This window comes from Ambystoma mexicanum, chromosome 4q (genome assembly GCF_040938575.1).
Source record: "Ambystoma mexicanum isolate Mex_15411 chromosome 4q, UKY_AmexF1_1, whole genome shotgun sequence".
In the NCBI taxonomy this organism is placed as follows: domain Eukaryota; kingdom Metazoa; phylum Chordata; class Amphibia; order Caudata; family Ambystomatidae; genus Ambystoma; species Ambystoma mexicanum.
In genome coordinates, this window is record NC_090928.1 from 365,210,067 (window position 1) to 365,228,853 (window position 18,787).

Sequence of the window (18,787 nt, forward strand, 5' to 3'; positions counted from 1 at the left end):
TGACTCATGGCTCAACACCTCACTAATGCGGCTCACACCCTCGTGCAAACCATCAGCCCGCCGCGGCCTGTTCCCTAGATGGTTCACACCTGAATTGAAGACCACTAAACAACTGTATAAATACCTAAACGCAAAAGGCGGAAAAACAAAACCCCCCTGAGCAGATCCACCTTGGCCCAGCACCTTCATCAGTACAAGGCCGAAATCCGGAAAGCAAAAAAAGCCCATTACAACGCCCGAATCCTAAACTGTAAAAACCCCAGCAAAGAACTTCACAAAATCATCACAGAATTCACCAAACCATCATGCACTACCACCGTCTCGACCCCCTCACAATCACTGTGCGACTCACTCTCTCTCCACTTTTACACCACAGCACTCTAAAGAACAAACGCTCTAACCAACAAACTAGCTCTCTTACACCCACCAGGCAATCCACCCCCCATACCGGCAAACCCACCGCCTCCGACCAATACCCAACCAACGTTCGACTCCTTTAGTCCAATATCCCCTGACCAATTTCTCAATCTTCACTCTGCCCGCAAACCAGCCGGCTCTCCGCTAGACCCTTGCCCGGCCACAACCCTCAAAGAAATGTTTGCTTCTACCTGCGCAGGAGAACACGCAAGATCCATCATAAATGACTCCCTTTCCTCGGGAATTTTTCCGGACGCATTCAAAACGGTTCATGTCAAACCTAATAAAAAAACCTTCCCTCGAACCTCTTGAGCCCAAAAACTATCGCCCCATCTCAAACATCAGGTTCCTTGCCAAACTCATCGACTGAACCACCTACTCCCAACTAAATGCCTTTGTCGAAGCCAACAATCTCCTAGACCCCGCCCAATCAGGTTTCAGAGCCCGACACGGAACTGAAACCACTCTGACCTCAATCTGGGATGACCTTAAAAACACAGCAGACTCTGCGGTATCTGCCGCGTTAATCCTTCTTGACCTATCCGCCACCTTTGACGCAATCAATCCTCCTTGACCGCCTCTACTCCCTAGGAATTAGTGGAACCGCTCTCAAATGGATAGCTTTGTTCCTCAAAGATAGGTACCAAATAACGCTACTCTCTGCCTATTCCTCCCAAGCCCGACCAGTCGACACGGGAGTCCCACAAGGTGCATGCTTATCAGCCCTCCTATTCAATCTTTACATGGCCACCCTGCCACGAATAATTCGTTCACACAACATCCTGTGTTACAACTACGCTATTGACACTCAACTAATTCTAAAAATCCTGAACTCAAAGCCCAACTGCCGACCTAACCTCGCTGCCTGCCTCCTCGACATAGAGCTCTGGATGACCACATTCCACCTCTTGCTAAACCCCTCCAAAACCGAAATCATGGTATGTGGCAACTTCGAATTTCTTCCCCACCCACTACCCTGGCCATCTACCATGGGCAGCTCACCGACTCCCTCTAATACAGTAAAAAACGTTGGATGCACTCTACACTCTGACTTAACACTCTCGCGCCAAGTCAACAACGTCTCAAAGTCCTGCCACTACCACCTTAAAACTCTTAAGCGAATCTTTCCATACCTCTCATTTCCCAACATATTCTCTGCGGTCCAATCAATTGTTATATCAAGACTGGACCACGCTAACCACCTCTACCTCGGAGTCCACGCATACCAACTGAATAAACTACAAAGTACACAAAACGCTGCAGCCAAACTGCTACTAGCGCTCAGCCCGAGAGACCACATCTCCCCAGCACTCAAAACTCTGCACTGGCTTCCGGTTGCCCGAAGGTTGACCTTCAAAACCATATGCATTTCTCACTGAGCACTGCATAAAACTGGACCTCTATATATTCAAGGCAAACTAAAACCCTATCACCCTCCACATACTCTAAGATTAAGCTCAGCCGGCCTCCTAGTCATACCTAAAACAAACTCAGTCAGGTTAGGCAGATCATCATTCTCAGCCTTGGCCCCCACGCTGTGGAACACACTCGCACCCCACATCCGCCTCACTGAAGACCTCATGTCTTTTCGCAAATTACTGAAAACTTGGCTCTTCCCCCTACAAACCGACCCCGTACTCAAACCAACTCAATCTGAATAACAGCATCTCAATGAAAGCATCTAAATAAAACTGCTAGATCTTAATAATAAAAAGACAAATAACAATAAAACATCAAGATCCAAGCAAGAAATCGACAAAATAACCGCTAATGTAAACTAAAAGGACAAACCGAATAGAATGAATAAAGTAGATCAAAGCAGTGAAGTGGATAAAAAGAATAAATCGTCCGAAAACAGTAATGCGGTGTAAATTAATGAAATGGATGTAATGATTGCAATGGAGAAAAAGGAACAAAATGGACGAAATTAATAAAGAGAAGAGGATAAAAGATGAATACAGGAGACTGATGAGTACACAGACAGATGGCATGGAATGTATGAGTGCATGGCATAAATGGAAAATACAGAATATACGATTTGACGAGTGCGTACGACAAGCGACACAGGCTAAACCGATTATGCAGGATAAATGAACAAAGTGAGTGGAGCGGATAAAGTCGGTAGACTGGATGAAGCGTGTTGAGTGCCTAGAGGGGGCGAGTGCCTAGAGGGGGCGAGTGCCTAGAGGGGGCGAGTGCCTAGAGGGGGCGAGTGCCTAGAGGGGGCGAGTGCCTAGAGGGGGCGAGTGCCTAGAGGGGGCGAGTGCCTAGAGGGGGCGAGTGCCTAGAGGGGGCGAGTGCCTAGAGCGGGCGAGTGCGTAAAGCAGAAGCATGGATGGAGCGGATAGGTGCGTAGAGCGGAAGAGTTCCTAGAGCGGATGAGTGGCGTGGAGCGGAGCGGATGAGTGGCGTGGAGCGGAGCGGATGAGTGGCGTGGAGCGGAGCGGATGAGTGGCGCGGAGCGGAGCGGATGAGTGGCGCGGAGCGGAAGAGTGGCGCGGAGCGGAGCGGAAGAGTGGCGCGGAGCGGAGCGGAAGAGTGGCGCGGAGCGGAAGAGTGGCGCGGAGCGGAAGAGTGGCGCGGAGCGGAAGAGTGGCGCGGAGCGGAAGAGTGGCGCGGAGCGGAAGAGTGGCGCGGAGCGGAAGAGTGGCGCGGAGCGGATGAGTGGCGAGGAGCGGAGCGGATGAGTGGCGAGGAGCGGAGCGGATGAGTGGCGAGGAGCGGAGCGGATGAGTGGCGCGGAGCGGATGACTGGCGTGGAGCAGATGAGTGCGCAAAATGAATGAGGGCATGGAGTGGATGAGAGTGTGAAACAGATAAGAGCGTAGTGCAGATGTATGTTGTGGTGCGAAGGTACGTTGTCTGAGTGGTTGTGATGTGGAAGCAGTGGCAGCCGCCCTGGACCCCGGGATAAAGGAGGGGGTTGCGGAAGGGGCCAGCTGGGTGCCAATGCTGGCCTTTAAGGGAAAGGAAAACAGGAAAAAAAAGACTACAGATCCCAGAATGCCCCACGGAATACCGCATCAGGGAGGGGGCCCACCGATGGGAAAAGAAAGGAAAATCAGGAAAGGGGAAAACCGGGTTTCCTTATCGTGTCAGACCCAACCGAACAGACACGAAGTACAGGGTTAACCCACAGCGGGCAGAGCAGGGAGGAGGTGGGGAATCAGGGTCAGGTGTGACAAAACTGTTGCTGGGAACACCAGGGGCTGATTACAGGGGAGGAGCGGGGCAAGGGTTAAATGCAACTCCAAGAGACTCAGATGGGGTCTTCTCTTGCAGGAACAGCACGTGGCGATGGGCGCCGCACCCGATTGGAGTGAGACCAACAGAGAATACAAGTGGGCTTACTAGGAAGAAGCGGAAAACCCACAGAGTGACGCTGTACCTTGTCCGAGGCTCAAGACAGCATTCCAGTGAAGAAAAGCGGCAACCGGAGAAAAAGTATTACGAGGTGTGAATTGTGGACAATTGCTATTTTTTTTCATTTCGTTTACACGGCCGGCGAGCAGGTTGAGGGGTGAAAGCCCTTACACGCCGGGGTGATGCAAGAGACTCTTTGGGACTTATAAAAGCATAACCGCTGAATGTGCGAGTAAAGCAAGTCGCAGCGCCAGTGCCTGCGAGGTGAAAGGAACCGTCATCAGTTGGCTGAATTTAATAACCTGTGAAGTGTTAGTTGTGAAAATAAACAACTTTGAAAGAAAAACCTCGTTTGTCTCCAGCTGACTACTTAACAGTGGTTAATAGAGTGGAGTGGATGTATGCTGTCGAATAGATTTAGGGTGTTGAAAAGATGTAGAGCGTGATGGTCTCGAACAGACGTAGGGTGTTGAGCAGAAGAGTGCCTAGAGCGGATGAGTGCGTGGAGCGGATGAGTGCATGGAGCGGATGAGTGCATGGAGCGGATGAGTGTGCGGAGCAGATGAGTGCGCAAAATGAATGATGGCATGGAGCGGATGAGAGCGTGGAACAGATAAGAGCGTAGTGCAGATGTAGGTTGTGGTGCGAAGGTACGTTGTGTAAGTGGTTAATAGAGTGGAGCGGATGTATGCGGTCGAATAGATTTAGGGTGTTGAAAGGATGCAGGGCGTAATGGTCTCGAACAGATGTAGGGTGTTGAGCGGATGTAGTGTGCGGTGGTGTTCAGCCATTGTAGGGTGTTGAGCGGATGTCGAGTATGGTGTGGGTGTAGAGGACGGAGCGGGTGTAGAGGACGGAGCGAGGAGCGGATGCTGAGTGCGGTGCGCGTGGAGAGCGTGCAATAGTTGTCGAGTGTGGAGCAAACGGGTGATTTATGTGGATGAACGGATGAAGTGGTTGGAAGGAATGGATATAGTAAGGGAGGAAACGGGAAGTGGGTGGCAGAAACGGAGGATGGATCCGGAAGTACGGGCGATGTATATAGATGAGACGGGTAAAGTATGAGGAAGGAACGGGTGAAGTGTGTGGACAAAATGGGTCAAATATATTGAATAGAATGATTGAAGTATGAAGATGGAGCGGGTGAAATGGATCGATTTATTGAAAAATGTAATTAGAACAAAGGAAGTGTGGAAGTATGGGTTTGGAACAAGTGTAGTATGTGAGTGGAACAAATAAACTGGGTGGAACAGATGACCCAGGAGAAACGAGAACGAATGGAGTACATGGAACTATCCGACTGGGCCCGATCTCAAACACCTAATGTAAACCACCATATCACATCTCCACGCTTACTCTCTTCTTTACACCACCACTCAACTAGAACACAGCGATACTATGACACCATTCGGTATAGCTGTTCTCATACCATCATCTGCCTCATACTCCCCATCACTCTAACTAAACACTGCTGGTTACACACCCTCCAGCTTAGGTGTTCTCCTCAGGCCTAACGCAGCCAGAATCGGTCTGGATAATAACCTGCTAGAACGAACACATACTCCTGATCTCTCAACCGCCACACCTACCGCTAAGAAGCAGCTATCGCACAATGCCACACCAGCTGCACATATATCCGGTGCTCACACGCACCTTTAACTCTCTCTACTGATTTGAACTTCGGTTCCCGAGGGCGTTCAACCTACCAGTGCCTTGAGACCATACCAACGGTACATAAGGCGCTACATAAATTCAAAGTAACATAACATAAGATTGGCCCAGCGATGTAAAAGGGACTCTTGCCAGTTTCAAATTGCTCTGTATGCAGCAACATTTCTAAAGACAGCACACTGGCACATCCCGGGAGAAGAATTAACTGTTTATTTTAACATTATGTGACTGGCTTAAGTAAATGTTTAATTTGTACTACGCAGATCTCTGCTCTAGGTTATACGCTGGCGAAACCACGCCCACATTCCGTGAACGACTCACTGAACATACATCCGGCATTCGGCAATCCTGCGTAGAATAGTGGACAGGCATTCAGTCGCACAACAGAAATGCAGACCGTTACAAATTATTCAGCAACATCTATGGTGGGCGTGGGGGGAGGGGCGAGGAGATCACATAAAACCTCGAAGCGCGCGAAACGGTTCGGATTTGGTATTTATCTTTACGAAATCACCACGGGATGAAAGGGGCTGCAGTGTGGCCTCGCCGTTTCTAAAACCATTCAATGTTGAAAGCCCTGTACGAATATACTACAAGGCCCATAATTCAAGCGGAGGGGAAGGTCACCGAGCGAAACTACCAAGTGAAGTCTATCCGGAGCAACTGCAGTCTGTCAAACGCTTACATAAAGATGGGGGGACTGAAAGGCAAACACTCCATTTGGTGTTATTGTAATAAAGCGCCCGTTTTATTGATCTGCATGCTTGGGGGAGGGGGATTCACTATGAATCTATGGGGTTATTTATTTTGAAATCTTACACACCACTTGACAGAGACACAGGAAAACTCTCGAAACAAGTTGCGGATCTTTGACTGACCCAAAGGGTGCATGAAATGCCTTATAAATAAAAACTACACAAACACACGACGACATTTAGATCAAATCTGCCCAAACCACAGCCACAACTAACTTCTGATCTCGGTTCAGTGAGCAAGACACGAGCAGATCTAGGGAGAAGTTGAACATGGGTGATGAGACCCACAGCAGGACTTTCTGATCTCGCAATCTGATGCACCATCTTTAACTCGCTCAGTCTCTGCTCGATTCCTCGTATTGCTGCTGATCCTATATTATGCCTGGAAACCCTCTGGTGCAATCTATGGAGACAGGACGTTGCGCAGTCCGCACCCCCCCCCCCCCCGCACCTGATCCCATGCCTTCCAACTCACCCGCATTTAGAGGCTGTCACCCGCCTGAGAGATCATTTTCAGGGCGAGGGAAACCTGTATACCCTTAGTTCACCCGCCTTTGATATTGAGCAGGTTGAGAGCTAGATACTGTTCTAACGTTTTTGGCAAAACTGTTGTAATCAAAAGCCACTTTGCAACGCCAATGGTTCGACAGAACCATTACAATATAAATATTGGACAAACCATGTCAAGCTCAAAGGAAAAAAAGCTGAAAATGCCTTACCTGAGCGGAACCGGTGGCTTCCAGCGTCTGGGCTTTCCTCGCCAGTAGACTGAAGATGCTCTGCACGGCCTGGGAGTGGCTGGCCTCGGAAAACGCGCTACTGCAGCCCTGCACAAGCGCCTGGCAGACGACTTGAAATGCCACTTTTTGCTTTATGCCTCGCTCTTCCCTATTAGCAACCTGTATCAAATCCTCCACCTTCAAGAAGACAGAATACAATGGAAATGATGACCCGTCCACATGTTTAGTTTGCACTATCAGGTGTCGCTTGCAACCTAGAAGTGAAACTATTGCATTAGAGAACAGTTAGGGAGAAATGGCATATGAGGATGGACACACAGCTTGTAGGGGTTTGGTTATTTGCCCACCCATTGACTAACTACCCTTGGCCACGCCAATCCCTATGGCCATTCCTACCCACTTCAACCCCCTCTCCGCTGAAAACACCTCCTTATGGGAACTCTTTACGCTCGCTTTAATAAAATCTTACCATCAAACTTTGGCACCATTTTGCATCTGCTACAATCAATGACCAGTTAATACCACTGTGGCTGCGCCTGGCAGGTGCCTTCCCCGTGCCTAAACAAAACCCAATCTGTTGGCATTGCCAATGCTTTTTTAACCATACACTCCATATACTCCCTACTTCAGAGGCATCCAGACAATTGCTGCATGCACTATCTTGATAATACCCACTGCACAGTGCGCACCTACACAATGCAAAGATGTGTATTTGCAATAACATACAACAAAATTTGTATATCCTGTACACCATTTCAGACGCTCCATTGTCCATAAATTGTAGTCTGTCATGCACCAATGGTGAAACTGGAACCTGCTTCTAAAGCAGCACAAAGCCAAAAGCTTCACACAGCGTATACTACATGTAGGCATCCGCACACACAAGCCTCACTATCCTTCAGAAGTCACTTGCATACACTTGCACCAAGTAGTACAGGAATCACTAAAATGGTACATTTATGCTACTCCTACACATCACCAACCAGTGGGCTACTCGGCTGTTGCTTCATCTCACACCTCCACCCGCCAGTCCTCTTTCTGTGCCCTTCTTTGCGGTAGTAAACTGGCCCAATGGTTACAAAAGTTCTTCCCTGCATAATACCAGATTCTTTTTTCAACTACACTATTATTGCTTACCTTATATGAGACAGTCACATGTTGGTAATTATTTCGATTAAAATATGTAAGGAATTAAACGGATGCAGCTCAAAAGTCTTAATATATTGAATGGTTTCCGTTTTTTCAGAACGTGCAAATGTGAAAGAGTAGAGCCATGTATTTTGTTCTTAAAAATTAAAATAAAAACACGACCATCTCAAAATAATATAAAATGGCCAACACCAGTTGCGAATTGAAGTCCGCATTCCCCATTTTCAGATCTTAGAATGAATGCGTGAGCGATTGAAGCGTAGGTTTGTAATTTGTGGGTGCAGTGAGGTCAGGGTGATCTGATGGTTGTCCGGCATTTAGGGTGCATTCTTTTATAAGGTAGGTGCCTGGCTGTGAGCGCACTGGAGCTTCACCCAGAGGCAGGGCCTGATGAGGAAAGAACCCCACAGATCCAAAAATACGAGTCATTAGACGCATGCAACCAGAAATATCAAACCACTGCTGGTAAGCAAGCAAAGTCACCCTCACATCTATATACATTACCGTTTAGTAACCCAATAATGGGTCACCTACCACTTTAAATGAGAACACAGCTAATAGCCAATATAAACTGTAAAATGGTCACAGTGTGGGGGAAGAGATGAAGAATCGGTTCACAAGCTTTAGGTAGGGAGGACATATTTTACCAACAAGACCAACACTTTCTACGTCCATCCCTAGCTTTGCGATAGTTCAATTTATTGCAAGCAGGTGCACTCCTCAATCAACTTCTAGGTAAGAGTCACTGTACAAATGTTCACAATGGTCCTCGCACGATAAAGGGGTATACTACCCATACCGGGGTCTAGATGACCAGAGAGAGGAAGGACTCCTGACCCAGGGATTAGGCTCCTTTTAACTGAAGAGCTTTGAACCCAATGCAAGTTAAAGTGGATAGGGGCGCCTAAAGGGAACCGAGGTATCTCGACTTCTGGACTCGGACTTTCAATACCACAGACACTATAGGACATGGATGGATGGCGACAGCAATGCTCATTGCAGGCTTTGCTGTAAGAGGCTAACAGGCTGCAGATTTGAGGTTTCCAACAACAGTTCGGTCAGGGTCAGGCTGCAATATAGGACAGGGTGAAGACCACTCGAATTTGATTCCAGCAGCACAGGAAGACCACACAGGAGAATTACGAAGGGCTAGACATTGGTGTGTCCCAGGACAGAGTGAGCAAACCTTCATGAGAAGCAGGGTCTGACTTCAGGTTCCATTAGTCTCTTCCTCGTGGTGCACCTGTTAGGAGCTGCAAATAAGCAAAAACCCAGCAGCGCTTTGAGAATGCGAGCAAAGTTTCAAGTGACGAAGCAAGAAGGGGCCTGTGCAAAACTGGATTCCAATTACGGTCAGGTGCAGGCCAAATGCAGAGGCTGCACCGTAGTGTAGCAATTCCCCCCTCGCCCCAGCATGAGAAAAATGGCGGGCTGCTGTGAAGTCCTGTGATCTGACTTATACTGCCTTTGTTGTCCTTTCTGTACATGCTTCTCGGAGCGAACAGCCATCTTTAGCTGTATGCCTACGTGAGTTCAGACACTGGCAAGTAGATACAACGTATACAGTCAGTATATGAAACGAATACAGTCAGTAGATAAAACGTATACATACATGAAGAAAGCAGAGTAAAAAAAAAAAAAAAAAAAAGAATACTTGAAGAACGCTTAGTTTTGTTTACAAAGTTTGTCCAAAGGAAGTAACAGACAAAGTTCATAGTCAGCTCCCGGTTATAGGGAAGAGGACTTTACAAGTTGCCAAGTTCCATGGGAAACAACCTTTGGCTTGGCAACTATGTGCTACTCCACCAGAGGACTTCCAGGCAAAGGTTCGATGACCAGGAGATCTTGGACAGAGGACTACATGTTAGGGAGTTTAACAAAAGTCCAACAATTGTAAGACTTGTGAAGACTAAAACTTGGGGAACAGGGCTCCAACTCTTAGTATAGGCATGAACCACACACGTTTTGTTGGTAGCAATGGCTGAGCAGCCAGGCTTATTTTAGGAAGGAGAACAGGCTGTAGGTGGTAAAAAGAACTTGGAGCATACACAGAGGGCAACACAGACACTGAATAATTTTTGATTTTTTTTTAATGCAATTTATTTTTTGGGTCTAGATTCTAGACTAAAACAAATCTGGTCTTCCGCATGCATTGAATATTGTGGGTAATGGTTGTTAGGCAAAGTTTGTATGCAGTACCCTCTGGGACCACTACACACAACCTTTGGTATAAGTCTGTACCACACCGTTTTTGGTAGCGAACAGAGCAGCCAGGCTTTTCTCAAGAGGGAATGTGAGCTTGTAAGGGTGTTACACAAAGGTCTACAATGACAAGTATTCAGATAGACACTTATACTCAAGGTTTCTTGGTAAAACACTTATTAATTTATTACACAATCATTTATAAAGCATTCACAAAATGAGGCAACCAACGTCACACAACAATTATACTACAATACTGATTACTAAGCAGTTGAGCTCCCTTGAAGTAGGAGCAAAATAGCATTGAAGTAGGAGCAAAAAGCCATAAATTAATAAAAACGAATATTACAGTTACTCTAAAACGGGACAAATAGTTTAGTTCACCAGAGGAGTTGATTCAATGCAATAGGTAGGCCAAAGTCAATGGCCTAGTGTCTTGTATAAGTAAAAACGGTTCTGCTATTTAAAACTGAAAAGTCTTTGCCACGGAGGAAAGGTTCATATGTCGGATCACAAGCTGACTAGGCCTGCAATTTGCCAAAGTTGTACGCACTTTCGCAGTGAGAGGTAAGTTCTCTCGGTCGGGTTTTCACAGTACCTTATATTGAAGAAAAAGATGCAGCTGAAGACTTCTGTTCCTGGCAGTTCCTGCAGATCTCGCTGTTCCTGTGCCTCAGTCATGGGGACAGGAGGTAGGGCGTCGGGGGACTCCTGCACTGCACGGGGGCTGGTCACAAAGCTGGCAAATTGGCAAATCTTTGATTCCAGTTGCTGTTCTTCAAGCACACAAGCTGGTGTCCTTCCCCCTGGTTAATCCTAACCAGCTCCGAGAATGGTATTCAGGTGGCTTACGAGTTGATTGGTCCCACCAACTCAAAGGAAGAAGTTGCCTTTGAAGGGACATCTCTGTCGAGATGAACTTGGCGATTCAGACCTGTAGCAGGGCTCCACCGGGCAAACCAACAGCCCAGTAGTTTTAGCAGCCGTCCTGTTCCAGCTCGTCTTCGGTTCTTTCGTTCCAGTGGTCGACTCTGCCTTTCAGTCCAAGAGACTCGCCTTTCAAACAGTTGTCTCCCATTCATTCCAGCCTAGCTGCCACTCACCCAGCAGGGTGGCTGTTCTTGCTGGACAGTCAGCCAGCCAGCCAATCACCCCAGAGTGCTCCTAGGAGACTAAGCACAGGGAGTTTCGGGCACCTCCCTCACTTCATGCCCACCCCAGACACTCGGGCGCCAGAGGCGGTCTTCAGTCCTTAAGCCAGCTAAAGGCATAGGAACAAAGGGACCAAACCTAGTTTGGCGCGCAGAGACAAACTCTAGAAGGACTTTTCCCAAAGGAAAATGGTAAAAAAAGAAGACCGGGACCTGTTTAAACAAAGGGGGCTCAGATGTCATCTTGAAAAACATAGCTCCTGCGATTTTTAGCTACCGGTGTTCGCAGTCTGGAAAAACCCGGGTAGTTTGTTGTAAAACCACTGCCACCAGCCATTTTGATAGGAAAGGGTAGCATTTGACTGCAACATGAGTTTCTAGACATAGGGGATACTAGGTAACCCCTCCAGCACTGTATTGTAAAATAGTGTGTGCTGGGTCTAGGAATTTAAAAAGACTAGTAAAGTCAATTTAACTTTACATTCTCTGGGAAACAGTATCCCAGAGAAGGTATTTAAACCATGGGACAGCCTAAAAAGCTTCCCTGTGTCACTGCACTGAGGGTGCTGTGTGACACACATGAAAAGATGATGCCTATGGAGTTATCTAAAACCCCATAATCAAAGAACACAAGAGTAAAACACACATCAAAATACATGAGTGGGAAAAAAGGCTCTCACTCTCGCCAGGTTAAAAAAAAAAACAAGTCCTCAAAATCCAGCAGAGTTGCTAGGGGGCTCTTCGGTGAAGGGAATTAGCACATTTATGAGAATTCTCCCTAACAATGGTACTATTTACTTGCATACAGCTATCAGTACAATACATTTCCAGACAGAAAGAAATGTAGTGCAATGATAGCCGTATGCAGCCAAATGGCACCATAACACACAATATTCATTGCATGCTGAAGACCATATTTAGCATATAGTATAATGGCTACAACATACAGTATTTTAGCTTTCTACACTATTGGGCATCGGATATTGCATGTTCTGTTAAACCATGACATTAGTTAAGTGTGATATTTAAAATGCAGATGAATTAGGAGCAATATAAAAAGAGGGCGATTGCTGAGGAAACTAAGGGATTTGCATCCGTGATAAGTCTTTCTACAGGATACCCACCTTCGTATGCTTGATCAAACATATTTAGGGCTCCTTGTTTTTTCTGTTCTCTTTATTTTTTATTCTCGGGCTGACATTTCTTCAAAGCTTTAAAAAATGTTAAATCCCGCCTTGATAAAATAAAATGTCACAAAAAATGTCAAACAAAGCAAGCTTTGCTAAAGTCACCGTTGGCTCTTTTATAGCTATTAGATAGTTTGACAACCACTGCCATGCATATGCTTATGTACTCCCACGTTTCGCCAGCTGTCACTATTTTATGGACAGATACTATTGTTAAGGTAGTGCATGCAAAGGCCTGTTTCCTTTCCACAAAAAACACCAAAACTGTGGGCTTTATCACTATGCGTTTAAACATGCCAGCTTAGTTAAGTAAATACTGCATGTTAGTGCATTGTAAAGGAAAGAGACCTTTATTAAATTATTCTTTCAGTTCAAATATTTGTGAGTTTTATATTGTACCTTGATGTCACCAGCAGCCACTTCACAATGTTGTTTATAAGGAGACATGTGGTGTTGATTGTTCATTTCATAGCAAAGGGTACTTGCTCTCTAGGTGTCATATGTTCACAATAGGTTTAGTGGGGCTTTTTCCATTGGAAATCAGGGAGCACTGTTTATCACAATAAGGGGCAACTTTAAGTTCTCCAACGGAGATTTCAAAGGGGAAACCTGCTCAGGCACACCACTATTCATCAGGTGGCTTTTGCAGAAGACCAATGATTTCAGCTCACACCAGCGAGGACATCTCCACTGGGGGGACTGAAACATGTGTGCCTTGTACCAGACAGGACATCTTCACTGCAATGCTCGATGGTGACACCAAGTACATGACTACAATCAATTCACCTCACACAGGTCACCAGCATTGCAAAATTGAAATGTGACAATGGATGCACGACTAAAACAAGTGCGCCACAATACAGGGGAGGGCATAAGTAAAAGTGCCCCACAGATACTTCAGCCAGAACATGACATGAACAATAAAATACTGAATAGCGACCATCACTGAAGGATTAAAACAAGCCTACACCACACGGGAACGGACACCAGCACTGCAATACTAAAAGACTCACACTGCGGGATTAAAACAAACACCTCAACCAGGACAAACCACCTGTATTAAAATATTGAAATGCGTCCTTTAGATTAAGAATGTCGCAAGTACACCTCACACAGGACACAGCCACTGCAATATGGAAAGGTAATCCTCAGTAGGACTGACACAAATGCAACTTATATATGACAACTACTGCAAGGTGTCCAGTGCAATATTACTAAAACAAGCACCATCAAATGAGAAACAAAATGCCACTGCTGCAATAAATAATAGTGATGATGGCTGTGGGTATGGTGTGATAGAAAGCACTAACTCAGGACAGGGCACCATCACTAAAATAATGAACTATGCCGGTTATTGCAAGAGTGAGACAAGTGTGCCTGACACAGGAAACACATTTGCATTAGCCCTACAGTGAAGGTACACTTTTGGTAATGAAATGGTAGTGACTTGTCTAATGCTAGGTACTTGAGGGAGTCCAGAGACTGATGGGAGCAGGTGCTGGGTACGGCGACGGCACGTGGTAGTTCATAGCCATTTGGACTTACTGTCCATTTGGCATTTCTCGGGGGTCCCGGCCTGCCCGCATTTTGCTCAGCGGGGCCCAGGCCAACAAAGTTTGAAGACCACTGCACTAAAGTAAAGGTAAAATGTAAGTACTGTAACAGACAATAAGTAACTTTAGAAAAACAAATGCATTAGTCACAGTAAGTAAAACACTTTGTAATACTTTTAGGCAAATACTTGTAATTATTTTCACAGAGGCCTAACACTTCAAAAGTCCATCCCTCTCTAGTTATGAGTGTCTCAGGATCCGATTAGAGGGCAAAACAGGTAGGCACTGTTAGGACAGTATTTGTAAAGTCCTACCAAGACTTCATAAAAACCATATCTGAGGCAGTACATAAGCTCCACTCTTAGTATAAGGCTGTACCACCAAGAGAATGTGGTAGCATGGACAGAGCAGCCATGCTTATCACAGGAGGGAGAGAGGGCTGTAGCTTGGTACAAAGATATTGTAGCATACGCAAGGTCCAAAGAAATACTGAAACACTCCGTACTGAAAAAGAAAAAAAAAAGTCTTTATTTAAATACAAGTAGGCCCAGATAAATATTGGGGAAATAAGTACTATAACATATCATATAAACACAATTATAAAAAACAATTCAATACTTATGGGATAGAAGCCAAAGTATAACATTAAGAATACACTCAGTAGTCAAGGTGAGTCCAACCTACAACACATTCAGAATGGCAGTCAGCGATTCTTGGGGAGTAAAACCAGGTTTTTTTTATTATATATATATATATATATATATACTTTTCTGAATACAATCAGTATTTCAAGGATAGTAGACCCTGTAGGTCATGCAGTGACACTCAAGTTATAGAAATCACATGACAAATCAACCCTGTGTGAGGAAAAAGGGGCTTGGCAGAGCTCAGAAGGGCCATTTTCGGGCCACGGGACCCAGTAAACTACAGTTGCCACGATCCCATGTGGTTTTGAGTGCGCGCATGTGCACGCAGTCTCGTGCTATATAAACTCCTGCCTGGCCCGTGCTGCTTGTTGGTGATTTTGGCGTTTGCAGGCACAGGCCGGAGGAGAGCAGGACAGCAAACTGGTGAACCCGGGCTCAGTCGCTGCTCCTTTCCTCTCCCTCACAGAGGCACAGCAAGCATTTTCGGAGACTGCGTTCTCGCCCGCTCAACGGAGGGGCTTCTTTGCCCGGGGAGGTGCCATCCCCCCCACCACCCGAGGCCTCAGTTAAGTGCACACAGGGTTTGGTTGTCAAGGCAGGGGGAAACCGTGGCACAGTGCTGGTGTGCCACCTCTGTAAAGAACTCTACCGTTACCATCAACTCTAATCAGTAAAAGCTGTGTGGGAAGCGGAGGACGTTTCCAAGAGCGTTCTGGGTGTCAACTCGAGTTTGTCAGGGCACGCAGGGTTTTGTCTGTTGCTGCTTGCTCATGTCTGCTCATGGAAGGGCATGCAGACCTCGTTCTAGTCAATGTACACAAACCTTGGAAGTAATCACTGGTGGACAGGGTGGGGGCAGTGTTAATCTATGTTACGACTTATGTCATGATTTGTTGTGTTCTATGTCGAATGTTATGTACTAATGCTTGTTCAGATGTTTCCTGGACACCTCGTGCTCAGGTTAGTCGCTCTTACTAACGAATGAATGGTCTGAGGTACAGGTTTATGAGGATATCTTCCTAATCAAAAAGGATGATGTTTGATAGCAGGATAGAGGTCAGGAGCCATATCAACCCAAGCCGAAGGTTATTAGAATTGCTTAGGTTTCATGGTGTGTGTGTTTATTTCTTCCCCTTTTAACCCCGCACCCACCCACTTCACGAATCCCAACCCTCTTTCCGTTTACTCTAAATATCCCCTTCCCTATCCACAACTTCTCCCTAACCCTCTTCCCCCCCCATTGGCTGTCTCAAGGTTGCCTATTGGTACAAATCAGGAGTCCGTGCCAACCAAGGAGGGAGGGATCAACTACATTTAGCTTCCGTGGTCAGGAAGGAGTTGCGAGATACTCCAGGGGTGTGGCACCCTGTTACAAGTATACACCTTGCAAGATTACTTTTTAAAACTCAGTTCAGAGCTAGCAAAACAATTCATGTACTTTCTGGAGGGGCCTAAAGCTACTCAATGATAAGTATGAACACTCAATAACAATTTTAGAATGCACTATGTAATTCAGGGAAAGCAAGAACCAATTACGCTTTTAGGACACAATGTATTTCAATGTAAGTAATGTACCCATTGGTACATAACTATCCGCTGTCTACTAGCTAGTTATACCCAGTATACTGTTAAGAAATTCAGGGGGATGAGGAGTTTTTGGTGTCGGGACACTTGGTCCTCTGCGCACCTCCTGTTGGTAGTAGTGGTTACGCCTGCCGCCTGGCACGTGGTTTGTCTGGGGACCAACTCCTAGGTTCCCGGTTGATTTGATGCTTGGTGGGGTGACAAACCTTTGTTAGTTGTGGGCGCTGGCTGGGTTTGGTAGTCCAATTTAAGACATTTGTGATAGTCTAGTAAGGGTCCAGTCCTTGGGTCATGTGCTTTGGTGATTTTGTTGCGTTTATTGTTAACAGAACAAGGCAATACGCATTTAGTGCCAAAATTGGTGAAACAAGTAGCCGACACTCGTTGCAACCGAAGTCTTTATCAAGGCTGTGATTTGGTGAAGAGAATCATGTGGTGTGTGATAGTGGGTGAATCCGGCGCAGTGACATCGCATGCGATTTACAGTTGTTTTTAATTTTGTAAGCAATATTCAGGATAGATCCAACATGTTGTATATAAATGATTTATATAAGTGGCAGAAGTAGCCAACCATTTTTTGGAGCAGTGATGTGATGTGATGTGATTTGTGGTGGTTTTGAAATTACATTCAATATTACATTTGTCATTAGTTTCATAGTTAACATGCATTTGTATCAGAACATAAGCATAGAATCCGATTGGAGAGACAGTGTACCAAGGGAGGAAAAGAGGAGAGAGTAAGGAGAGGTAGAAGTTAGGGCCAGTTGGTATGTAAAAGTAGGTGGTAGAACAGACATGTGAGGTTAGTGAGGTTTACCATAGGTCATGAGGCAGCAGACTCGTGGTTGAGCTGGCGACTGGGGGCCCAGGTTAGGGTTCCAGGTGAGGGCTTGTGAGCCTCGTCTGTAAGAGCCCAGGAGAACTAGGTTAGAGGGGGTGGGTGGTGCTTGACGGATGATGAATTGGCTTGAGGTGGCCAAAGTACTCGGTCGGTGGGGTTTTGGAAAAATGGCCCATTCATTGGTGGGTTGCATTGGGTTGCAGGGCTGAAGGTGTTGTGGCTTGTTACTAGTGTGAGCGGAAAGGTGGGCAGCAGGTGGCCGGTGGTGTATGATATTGGGCACCAGGGCTTGGAAATTAGGCTTTGTGTTGGGGGGAAAGCGAAAAGTGGGCGGCAGATGGCCGGTGGGGTCTGACATTGGGCGCCGGGGCTCGGCAATTAGGCACGGTGGAGGGTGGGCTGGTGGGGAGAAACAGCCAGTGGCCGTTCATATGGCCAAGGGGATTGGTTGTCTCGTTCGAAGTTGGTACCCAAAAAGGCTTCTTGGAGCAATGTGGCCAGTGCGTTCACAGGGCCGGCCGTAGCGGTCTGCTGAGGTCCATTGCTGGGGGGGAGGTTTGGGTACCGGGTTGTTGATTGTGGAGGCCCGTGGAGAGGGTGGCTCGGAGACTTCAGTGGAGTGCGTAGAGTATGTTGCTAAACTAATTGGGCGGTGATGCCCGTGAATGGCCACCCAGAGGGAGGGGCAGGTGCACCCGCAGCGGCGGATTGATGGCGTCTGTGGCGGTCCATTGTTGTGAGGGCTGCGGGTTTCGTAAGCCCGTGGAATGGAGGGCTCGCATTGGGGTCAGGGGGGAGGGGGGGTCGTAGCAGCAAGGTGACATACCTGGTGCCGGGATCGGCGGTTCGGGCTGCAGCTGTTCGGAACTGGCTGCGACTGCCAGTCCGAGTTTAGCACTTCCTGTTAAGGTTGCTGGGACCACTCGGGATTGGTTGGCGTCAGAGGGCCTGGTGCGATGTGATTGGACTGCCGGAGGGGGACGTCACGAGGCGTCGTGAGGGGGCGCGGCTGTACAGTGCTAGCGTAGGGAACCGAAATATGTAAATGCAAGATCCTGTGTTGACAGGGTAGTTGTTAACAAGAAGGTCCCTGGTGTACTCATAACGTATCGCAGGGCAAGAGCGTGTGCTCCGAGTCATGAATAAGGAGTCGTATGTTTGAACATGGGGTGGTTGTCAGTGTCTGGATAGAGGAGTGCACACGGGTACGCAAGACACTGCATGGCAAGGGATTGCACGGAAGGGCAGTGTTATAGAAACATGGGTTTTCTGTTAGTTTTGCATGGGTCCTTAGCCTCATGGTGGGGGTCGACGTTGCGGGTTGCCTAGGAGAGGGAATTGGAAGGAGGGTTGGATGGATTGCTGTGTTGGTATGGGAGCCCTGTGTTCTAAGGACTGTGGGGAGAATAAGAAAAAGAAAAGCGGAGCAGCGAGATGGGGAGGCGCTCATCAGGAGAGTGGTTGGCCAGTTAGTCATCTCAGGGCTGCCGAGCTTATGTCTTGTGTGAATGGTACAAGGTTTGGAAG

General features: G+C 46.9%; 1 protein-coding gene across 2 annotated transcripts in view; it reads right to left on the bottom strand.

The window, feature by feature from the left end:
* Positions 1-18,787, bottom strand: part of HEATR1 (HEAT repeat containing 1) — a 1,158,897-nt gene that overhangs the window by 738,594 nt on the left and 401,516 nt on the right. For both annotated transcript variants that reach the window (XM_069607931.1, XM_069607932.1), the window contains exon 17: positions 6,926-7,123. In XM_069607931.1, the coding sequence (XP_069464032.1) occupies positions 6,926-7,123 (198 nt within the window). The remainder of the gene's footprint in view (positions 1-6,925; positions 7,124-18,787) is intronic.